We start from the raw sequence: 10,996 nt of genomic DNA on the forward strand, positions 1-10,996 counted from the left end.
TCGCCGTCCACGCCATCGACGACGGCGAGGAGTGGAAGGCGTTCACGGCGGCGCTGACGCAGTTGGGGTACGTCGCCGGCGAGGTCGACGAGCTGCTCGACGCGTGCTGCGGCGTCCTCCTGGGCAGCCGCATCCACTTCGCCGAGGGCGCCGAGGAGGGGTCCAACGTCGTCGGCGACCTCGACGCCGGCGGCAAGCGGCACCGCCGCGGGTCCGCGGTCGCGGGCCACGCGATGGACGCGTGCTCGGCGGCGCGGGAACAGAGTGCTTCACGTTCGCTTCAACATGAGTGTTCCGCGCGCGCGCGTGCCGGAAAAAGCATCCACGCGTCGAGAGCGCTCCGAGAGATGATCGCTCGTCCAAAAATGAGCCGAAACGAGTGGAAAGAGATAGGAGCCCCCAAAGTTGGGACTTGCGCACTCGTTTCCCGCGCAGGTGCTCCGAGTGCGCGGAGGCCTTCGGCGTGTCCCACGACGCGCTCGCCGAGTGCCTCACGCACCGCACCATCAGCGTCGGCGGCCAGGCGCTCAAGGCCAACCTGAACCCGGCGGACGCCGAGGACTGCCGCGACGCGCTGGCGAAGCACGCGTACGGCGCGCTGTTCCGCGCGACGGTGCAGCGCGTCAACGCGGCGCTCGCGTCCGCGTCGACGAAGAAAGGCGGCGTCGACTACAGCATCGGCGCGCTGGACATCTTCGGCTTCGAGATCTTCGTGCGCAACTCCTTCGAGCAGCTCTGCATCAACTTCTGCAACGAGAAGCTCCAGCAGCACTTCACCAAGCACACGTTCGACCAGGAGGTCGCGGTCTACAAGGCCGAGGGCGTGCCCTTCGCCGAGATCCACTACATCTCCAACGCCGACGTCATCGAGCTCGTCGAGCACCGCGCGCGCGGCATGTTCCGCATGCTCGACGACGAGGTCCGCGCGCCGGGCGGCTCCGACAAGCAGTACGTGTCGAAGCTGCACCGCGCGCTCAAGGACCACGCGCGCCTCGGCTTCGACAAGCGCAACCCCGACGTCTTCCTGCTCAAGCACTACGCGGGCGTCGTCAAGTACGAGGTCGAGGGCTTCCTCGTGAAGAACAAGGACCGGCTCTACGACGACGTCGCCGACTGCATGTGCGCGTCGTCCAACACGCTCGTCGCGAACCTCTTCGCGCCCGACGGCCCCGTGGGCCACAAGAAGGGCTCCAAGGTCACCTGCAGCGGCCGCTTCGTGAGCCAGCTCGGCGACCTCATGCGCCTGCTCAACGACGCGGAGCCGCACTATATTAGGTGCATCAAGCCGAACAAGGCGAAGAAGCCGGATCTGTTCGAGGGCACGATGTGCTACGACCAGCTGAACTTCGCGGGCGTCTTCGAGGCCGTCACGATCCGCCAGCAGGGCTACCCCTTCCGCTGCTCCCTCGCGGACTTTTACCGCCGCTTCTGGCTCGCGGCGCCGCCAAACACGCGCGGCCGCGGGGGCCTCCCCGCGCCGCGCGCGGTCATCATCGACGACAAGCCGGGCAAGCGCCGCAGCGTCGCCGCGCTCCTCGGCGAGCTCGAGAAGACCCAGAAGGCCGGCGAGCCCCGGGTCTCCGAGTGCAAGGTCGGCGCGTCGCTCGTGCTCTGGCGGTCGCCGCAGCAGCAGCCGCTGCTCAAGATGCGCAAGAAGGTCGAGTTCTACGTCGCCCTCATCATCGGCACGGGCGCCCGCGCGCGCCTCGCGAGGAACCTGCGGCGCGTCCTCGCCTTCGCGGCGGAGCGCTACGCGGAGGCGAAGCGGAAGAAGGACCCGGAGCTCGTCGACGCCGCGCTCGCCCAGATCGGCACGCCGCGCTTCGAGAGCCGGGACCTGCGGCGCCTGCGCACGCTCAAGGAGAAGCTCGCGCGGGAGAAGGAGCTCGACGCCAAGTTCGAGGAGCTCGCGCGGCGGTCCATCGACCAGGTCGACGACCACTTCGAGGCGCTCGTCGAGGAGGGCCGGCGCCTCGAGCTCGACAGCGCCGTCTTCAAGAAGGTGGACCAGATGTACGCCATGGTCGTCGAGCGGCGCCGCGCCGTCGAGGGCGTCCGCGCCGCGACGGCCGCGCCGGGCGAGCCCGACGAGGCCGCGCTCCGCGAGGCGCTGGGCACGCTCGAGCGCCTCGTGCGCATCTACGGGCGCAGCGCCATGGGCGCCCCCGAGGAGGCCGAGGGCCGGGCCTTACTCAAGGCCCTCGACGAGGAGAAGGTGCGCCTGCGGGAGCTCGCGGCCGCGCACGACGCCGCGCGGATCCCGCCGCGCGCGTCGCTCGACTGGTTCGCGTCGTCGCCCGCGGAGCTCGCGCGCGCGGCCAAGGCCCTGGAGCAGCACCGCCTCGAGGCGTCGGGCGTCGCGGCGAAGCTCGGCGCGGCGCTCGCGGCCGCGCGCGCGGCCGCGGCGGCCGCGCTCGCCAAGGACGGCGACGCCGTCGCGGGCGACGACGCGTGGGCCGCGTGCCGGAGCGCGTGCGCGGCGGCGCTCGCCGCGGCGTCCGGCGACGTGTCCTGCAGGACCCAGGCCGACGTCGTCGCGGCCATCGTGGCCACCGTGGCCGCGGACGCGGACGCGACGCTCCGGCTCTGCGCGGCGCGCGAGGGCCTCGCGGCCGCGCTCCGCGACGCGCTGGCCGCGAGCCCGCCCGACGAGGCGATCCTGCGGCGCGCCATCGCGGCGGCGGCGGAGGTCCACGGGGCCTACCCGGCGGCCGTCGCCGCGCCCGCGGAGCTCTGCGCGGGCGACCTCCTGTGTGGAAATCAACCAGTGAGCTGGGACGTCGGGGCCAAACTTCAGAAATCTCTAGCTCGGTCAAATCGAAGTCGATTCGGCTGATTTTTGGACGAATCGATTGCTCTCGTCGAGTTCTCGAAGCACAGCGGAAGGGCTGATCGAAACTGTCGCATATGGGCATATTGAAGTCGTGTTGAAGATTTGATTTCCACACAGGCGACCTCGACCGGTGCGAGGCCGCGCTCGCGCGGCTCCTCGAAGAGCGGCGCCTCCTGGGCAACGTGCTCAACGCGCTCCACCACGAGACCATGTCCCTCGACGACGCCGACGCGCTGCGGGCCTGCGGCGGCGCGTCCGTGCGCGCGTCCGCGCTCGAGCACGCGACGGCGGCCGCCGCGACGTTCGGGCTCACGGACGGCGGGGACGCGCGCGCGCTCCACGCGGCCGAGGCGTTCCTCGACCTGCGCCGGTCGGCGAAGCGCTGCGCCGGCGGGCGCTGGGACCGCGACGCCGGCGACGCGTTCCTGGACGCGGACGGCGCGGTCCGCGCGCTGCTGGGCCACTTCAAGTCCGCCAAGTACGCGCAGCCGGCCGTCGACGCCAAGCTGGGCTGCTACGCCGAGGTCGCGCACCTCGACGACGAGCTGCGGCGCGAGGTCCAGCTCGCCGAGGACGTCGTCGCGGGCTGCTCCGTGCGCCTCGAGATCCTGGACGCGCTCGACAGGGCAGGAAAAGAGAGCGAAATTCCCAACTTCAAAGGCTCCTATCTCGGCCGTTTTCCACTCGTTTCGGCTGATTTTTGGACGAGCGATCATCTCTTGGAACGGCCTCGAAGCGTGGATGCTTTCCCGGAACGCGCGCGCGCGGAACACTCACGTTGAAGCGACGTTGAATCTCTCTTTTCCTGCCCAGGCGCTGGAGACGTGCGCGCGCGACGTCTCCGACGACGCCGCGGTGCTGCGCCTCCGGCGGCGGCTCTACTGCGCGCGCCAGCTCGGCCTCGAGGACTGCGTCGACGAGGCCGCCGTCGAGGACTGCTTCCAGCGCTTCACGGCCGAGGGCGCCGCGCGCGTCGTCGCGACGGCCAAGGCGACGCTCGACACCGTCGACGACTGCCACCGGCGCCTCAAGGCCGCCATCGAGGCCTGCACGCAGGCGGCGCTGAGCGCGGCCCTCGAGGCGGCGTCGGCGCTGAACCACGACGGCATGCTCACGGCCCAGAGCCGCGCGCTGCTCCGGCGGCTCGCGCGTTTGGTCGCGGCGGCCGTCGACGCGCGCAAGTCGCTGGACCGCGACGGCCTCATGCGGAGCGTCGCGGCCGAGGCCGCGGCCATCGGCTTCGAGAACGACGACGTGCGCATCGTCAAGTCCTACCTCGACCTGCCCGAGCCGTCGTTTTTGAAGGTGTGCATGGCGACGGCGCTCGGCGACGACGAGGACGAGCTCGCCGCGGCCGCGTCCCTGCGGCTCCACGCGCACCTCTTCGACGTGGACCTGCCGGCCCACTTCGCCAACGGCGCCGACGGGCGGCCCGCGACGCCCCTCTTCGAGCTCGGCACGTCGCCCGCGCTGAAGACGGCCGCGGAGTTCGTCGAGCTCCGCTTCAGCGACCCCGCGCCGGACTTCGCGCTGCGCAAGGCCATGGCGACCATGCTCGTCTGGGTCGACCCGGCGCTCCACCCGCTGCGGAGCTCGCTGACGCGGCTCGTCGCGGGCGACAAAGACGGCAAGGAGTTGGCGAGAAGGACGTTCGGCAAGATCGCGGGCTTCATGGGCGACAGCGTCAAGCCCCACTCGAACCCGGACGTCCTGAGCGACGAGCTCGTCTGCGACTGCCGCGAGCGGCCGAAGCTCGTCGACGAGGCCTACGCGCAAACCCTAAAACAGCTCAAGCGGAACCCGTCGCCGGCGTCGCGGTCGCGCGGCTGGGAGCTGCTCGAGGCGCTCCTCAACGCCAAGCTCGCGCCGTCGTCGGCCCTCGTGCTCCACGTCGAGAAGGCGCTGCGCTACGACGCGCCGGAGGAGCGGCGCGGCGCGCTCGCGGCCGCGCTCGTGCGCACGTGGTTCGAGTCGCGCGTGCTCCGGCCGCGGCGCGCGCTGGCCAAGTGCCTCAGCGGCTGGCTCGAGAAGGACGTGCCCCCGGCGCACCTGCGGTCCCTGGCGGCGTCGACGCGGCGCCGCCTCCGCGACGCGGAGCCCGGCGCGCCGCCGCCGCGCGCGCCCGGGACCGTCGAGGACCGGCTCCGCGAGAAGCGCCGCGCGAAGCGCCGCTTCTTCCAGCTCAAGGACCAGGCCCTCGCCTACTACGACGCGCCGCCGAGCGCGACGTCCAAGCCCCTCGGCGTCCACCGCCTCGCGCACGTCGGCCGCGTCTGGGCGCTCTGGGCCGACGACTCGCCGAGCCGGTTGAGCTTCCCCTTCGTCGTCGACAAGGTCGGCCACGCCCGGGGCGCCCTCGTCCTCTCGGCGCCGTCCGCCGAGGAGCGCGCGTCCTGGATGGCGTCCCTCGAGGCCGCGCGCGACGCGCCGTCCGAGCCCGAGCCGCCCGCGGGCTCGGCCTGGCTCCGCGCGCTCGACCACAAGACGGGCAAGGCCTACTACTGGAACCGGTCGTCCCTCGCGACGACGTGGGACCCGCCGCCCGCCGCCCTCCAGCAGTGACGGCCCGCGCGCCGCGTCGCGCGCGGACCCCCGCCCCCCCCCCCGAGGTCGCCCGGCTCCTTTTTCCACCGACACAGTCATGTTAATGGTGGCAAGCGACCACGCGCGTCCGCGCGAGTTGGACGCGCCAGGGGCTCCTAGGACGCTCCCAGCTTCATCGAGACGCTCAGTCCGTCAGGAACCGGCGTCTGGGGACCGCTTCTGCTAGTACTAACTTTTACTAGTAGTTAGCCGCGGCGCCAAGGGAGGAATAGAAGGGGGACTCAGTCTAAATTAAAGCATGTCCTTCCCGACGCCCACGGGGCCGGCGACCTGCGGTTGGCCCGTCACGGGGTCGATCCCGGGGGGGTTCTGCGGCTTGAAGACTGTGTAGGCGCCAAAGACAACGGCCGACGCGAGGAGGAGGGCACCACTGCCGGCCGCAGCGATGACGACCACGGGGAGGCCGTCGTCGTCATCGTCGTCTACGGTCAAGTGATCATCTCCGCGCTCGCCGCAGCATTCGCAGGTGACATCGATGATCGAGTCCTGATAGTCGTATGTGAAACACGGTTTTACATGTCGAAGGAATTGCAACAGGCCTCGCAGGACCCTCGGGCCAGGTCTTCTTCCTCCGTCGTGTAGGCTCGACTCTCGTAAGTGCTTTTGACGTTGTTTTCGCAGTCCAATCCACCAGGATACCCGATTGGAATGATGCTCACGGGGACAGGGGTCCAAGGCGTGACCGTGGGCTGGGGCGTGGGACGAGGCGTGGCGATGGCACCGGTGCACTCGCATGAATACGTCGACACGCCGTTGTAGGTCGACGCCCGCCAGTCGCGCTGCGCGCCACAGCAGTTCGAGCAGGCTTCGTTTGCGTCATCATACGAGATGCCCCCAGGGAAGACGATGTTCGTACAGTCGACCGCCCAGGGTGTCGGCATTGGCGTCGGTTCGGGTGTCGGCCGTGGCGTCGGCTCGGGCGTCGGCTGCGCCTGAGGCGTCGGCTCGGGCGTCGGCCGAGGCGTCGGCGGGTGCCAGAGGTTACAGTCCTGCTCTTCCTGACCTATGGAGCGAGCCAGTGTTACGAGAGTCGAGGTTGAGGACAACGTACAGTATTGGCCAGAGGAACTCGAGGAGCCGCAGCAGTAGAAACGCGTGCTCGAGACGGTGACCGAATTGCCGGCGTTGAAGCCGCCCGTGGACCCTTGGCAGTTGTACGAGCCTGTCGGCAAACAGTCAGTCATCGTCGGACGAGGTGTCGGGGCTCGTGTGCCGTCGCAGTTCGTCAGAGACGCGTACGCGAGCGACCACGCATAGTCACAATAGTCTCCATCCGAGCATCTAAAGTTCTCGAGACAGCATGTGAACGCGCTCAGGCATGTAGCGTCCGTCCACGTCTTATATTCGGTACAGGTGAAGAAATTGTCATAGCTGGAAGAGCCCGAGTCTTCGTAGCAGCACTGGTAGCAAGCCTCTCCCCAAAACGACCCACATCCACTCGCCGATGTTTGAATAGACGACATACAGTCGCTACAATCTGAATTCGATAGCTTATTGTTGTTCCCATCGCAAACCTCGCCGCCAAGGACATGACGTCCACCAACAACGAACACCAGCACAAGCACCCAACCTTCGCGCATATGCACCATCTTTCACTTGTCGTAGACCTTGAGGCGCCCCGCGCGGCGCCGGCCGGGCCGGTTCAGCCGCCGCGCGTGGACGACGCGCGCGGGCGAGCCGTCGCGGCGCGCGACGACGCCGGAGCACGACGACGCGTCGCCGCGCCGGAACGTCTCGAGCACGGCCCCGGGCGCGTCCTCGTCGTTCGCCGGCTCGCCGTCGCCGTCGTCGCCGCCGTCGCCGCGCCGCTCGCCCGCGAAGACGATGAAGTGCGGCGCGCGCCGCGGGTCCAGCGCGGCCTCGAGCTTCTGGCCGCCGAGCTCGGGCAGCCCTGAGAGGCAGCCGCTGCCCGGGCTTCTGGCTGCCGATGCTGCCGGCACGGTGCACCCGGTAGTTGGGCTGTCGATGGCCGCGGCCTAGGAGCCGGGCAGCCCACCGTCCCCCCGCTCGCGCGGCCATGGGCGACCTCGACTGGTCGAGCGGCTGGCTCGACTGGTCGAGCGGCTGGCTCGCCGGGGCGCCCATGCGCGTGCTCGACACCGTCGTCCTCGACGGCGCCGGCGCGCCGCGGGCCTGGCAGGACGTCCTCCCGCGGCCGGACCTCGCCCCCCTAAAACCAGACCGGGCGCCCTAGGGCAGCGCGCACTGCGTCGGCCAGCGGTCGCAGTGGAACACGTTCTTCCGCGGTGCGCAGTTCACGCCTCCGCCCGCGGCCTCGCCGTAGCTCGCCGGCGGCGGGTCGTCGACGAGGAGCCGCGGCAGGCTCCACACGCGCGGCAGGAGCTGCGCGCGGCGCCGGCCGGGCTTCGCGAGGCCCCGCGCGTGGAGGCCCGACGTGTCGGCGACGACGACGACGTGGGTGCCGCCGACGCCGAGGGGCGCCGGCGGTCCGAAGCCCGCGGCCGCGAGCGCGCGCGCGGACGCCGCGGCGTCGCGCGGGTCGAAGCCTGTGCCGAAATCGAACAGCGAGCTGGGTGATCCCCGCCAAACGTCGAGCCTCGCTCGCGCGGTCACGTCGAAGTCGATTCGGCTGATTTTTGGACGGATCGATGGCTCTCATCACGTTCTCGACGCACACCGAAGGTACTTGCGTCAAACCATGCGAATACGCTCACATCGAAGTCGGGTTGAAGATTCGATTCGCGCGCGGGTCGAAGCCCTCGAAGCGGAGGCTCGCCTCGAAGCCGAAGGTCCGCTCGTCGAAGGGGCCGGACGCGGCGTAGGTCTCCGGCGACGGCGGCGGCAGCGCGGCCGGCGACGTCAAATGCCTCGTGCGCTCGAAGAGCCAGCGGAGCTTCGCCTCGGACGGCGCGTGCGATCCCCGGACGAAGAGGAGCGGTCCCTCGTCTTCCCGTACTCCCTTGAAGAGCCAGACCTTGAAGGTGGGGAGGTAGGTGTCGACGTGGAGATACAGCTGCTTGTCGTCGGGCGCCGCGGCGAAGCGCTCCCAGGCCTCGCCGTCGGCCGCGCGCGAGAAGTCGCGGCGGAAGAGCGCGGAGAGGCTCCCGAAGACGGCGCTCCGGTTCGCCGCGTCGAAGGGCTCGGCGACGTAGCCGTCCCGCAGGAGCCGCGCGGGCCAGTCGTCCGCGGCGGCCTCCGTGGCGACGATGTCGTGCATGACGCGCGCCGCGACGAGCGCGCGGAGCGCGTGGAGGCCCCTGGCATTCAGCGGATGCGGCACGAGCTTCTTCGTCGACAGCAGAACCGGCAGCGCCTCGTTCGGGAGGTGGGGCCCGCCGAACCGCGACGCGTTGCGCGCGTGGGCCCGGACGCCCGCCAACAGGTCGTCGACGGACGTGCGCGTCGCGCGCCAGAAGGCGTCAAAGTCCTCGGGGTCGCGCAGGTGGCGGCCCACGGCCCGCTCGAGCGTCGAGAAAGTCGGCGCCACGTCGGAGTGCCACCAGGCGTCGACGTCGCGCTCGAAGCGCACGTCGTCCGCGACGGCGACGAGCGCGACGAAGGCGCAGCCCCACCGCGCCCAGTGCACCACCATCGTCCGCTGATAACGCAGGCTGAGGTTGACCCTGGTTACCCAAGTATTGAAGGCTCGAGCTCCTCCGAGTCAGGGCCCGGGCGCACTTACTTGCGCACTTGAGGGCGCGCCGGCCCCGAAGTGCGGGCACCTGGCGAGCGCGACTGTTGTCTCGTGCGTAGCAGGCGTGCTTGGGGTGTCTGTTATACGGAGGAGTACCGCTGCACGCTTGGTGGCGAGCGGTCGTCGCGGCGCGGCGCGGCGCGGGCCCCTTTCGAGGGCGCCGCGGCGCGGGCCGGGCGCGCGGCCGCGGCTCCGAGTAAGCGGAGGCGCGGCCGGGCGCCCGGGCGGTGTCGGGCGGTCGAGCATGTTCGAGCGAGCGTCGTGTGGCCGCGGCGCGGCGCGGGGGGCGGCGGCGGCGGCCCGAGGAGGCCGGCGCGCCGCGTCCCGCGGCGCGGCGTCGGGCGCGAGCATGTTCAGGGGGGGAAAGGGTGTCTCGGGCGGGGGCCGGTGACTCCCTAGTCGGCCCGGGGCAGCGTCGCCGTCCACTCCTTGTGGAAGACGGCCTCGCCGGCCGTGGCCTCGCCGTCCAAGTGCACGTTGTAGCGCGCGAGCTGGTCCGTCGTGAGCGTGCCGCGCGGCGCGACCTTGGCCGTGAGGCGGTGCGTGAGCGCGTAGGCCGTCGGCGTCACCTCGAGGACGGACGTGACGTGGACGGACGCGCCGAGGGCCGCGAAGTCGCGCGCGTCGCCCGCGCCGTGCCACCTGTGTGGAAATCAAATCTTCAACCCGACTTCAATGTGCGCGTATGCGACCGTTTCGACGCAAAGCTTTCCGATGTGCTTCGAGAACTCGACGAGAGCAATCGATTCGTCCAAAAATCAGCCGAATCGACGTCGATTTGACCGAGATAGAGAGTTCTGAAGTTTGGTGGGGACCCCCCAAACCAGTGGTTGATTTCCACACAGCGTGCCACGCGGCGCGCGACGCGACGTGGACGTGGGACCGGCCGTCGAAGGCGAGGCGCACGCGCTCGAAGGTCGACTCGCCGTGCTCGAGGTAGCGGGCCTCGGAGCCGTAGGGCGCGAGCTTGCGGGACCCGTAGTCGTCCTGGACGGCGACGGCCGCGCGGACCCCCAGGCCGTTGTTGCTGTCGTCGAGGCTCGGCTTCGCCGTCTTCCGGCCGTCGGCGACGCGCGCGCGCGCGCGGGCGGGCGGCTTGTCCGTGCGCGCGGCGAGCTTCGCCGTGTCGCTCGGCGGCCGGAACTCGGGCGGCGGCGGCGCGCCGAGGTCCGCGGCGCGCGACGGCCGCGGCAGCGACACCGTCGACCCCGCGAGCACCTCGAGGGGCGCGAGCGGGTCGCCGGAACCGCCCGGCGGCGGCGGGAAGAGGGGCCAGTCCCAGCGGTGGAGGACGACGCGCCAGGTCTCCCCGCGCTTCAGCGTCCGCGCGGCGAAGGACAGCTCGACGTCTGCAGTGCCATCAGCACAAACCGCCGCGACGCCGGCCGCGACGCGCTCCGACGAGTCGCCGGACACGACGCAGAGCCGCGCGTGGACCCGCCCGCAGGCGGCGCCGCCGCCGGCGGCCCGGAGCTTCAGGCGCAGCGTCGGCGCGCCGACGACCGCGGCCGGGCCCGCGCCCTCTTCGAACGCGAACGCCGCGACGGTGTCGCGCGCGTCGGCCGCCGCGTGGTCGCCCGCGAGGTCGCCGAGGCGCCCGAGGTGCGCGAAGGCGCCCGACGCGCCGAGGGGGTCCGCGTGGCACTCGTCGACGAAGGCGTCGGCGCCGCCGGAGCCGACGACGGCGACGACGTCGGACCCGGCGCCGCCGCCCTCGACGAGCGCGCCGCCCGCGCCGAGGCGCGCCACGGCGGCGTCGCCCTCGAGCGCCGCCGCGAGCGACGGCGCCTCGAGCCAGTCGTCGCCGCCGCAGTGCACGTGGCAGGCCCTGGGCGCGCGCGCGCTGTCGCCGGAGCAGTGCGCCCGCACGAAGCCGAGGCAGAGCCGGGGGAAGTCGCAGCGCG

At 71.2% G+C, this 10,996-nt stretch overlaps 1 protein-coding gene across 1 annotated transcript; it reads left to right on the forward strand.

The window, feature by feature from the left end:
• Positions 1–451: 451 nt before the first annotated feature.
• On the forward strand, positions 452–1,447 carry AURANDRAFT_1875 (hypothetical protein; the record flags this gene model as incomplete). The annotated part of the gene is made up of 1 exon (XM_009041097.1): positions 452–1,447. A coding segment is annotated over one exon (996 nt), but the record flags the coding sequence as incomplete, so codon positions are not given.
• Positions 1,448–10,996: the final 9,549 nt, after the last annotated feature.

Source organism: Aureococcus anophagefferens, assembly GCF_000186865.1.
Source record: "Aureococcus anophagefferens unplaced genomic scaffold AURANscaffold_19, whole genome shotgun sequence".
Classification (NCBI taxonomy): domain Eukaryota; class Pelagophyceae; order Pelagomonadales; family Pelagomonadaceae; genus Aureococcus; species Aureococcus anophagefferens.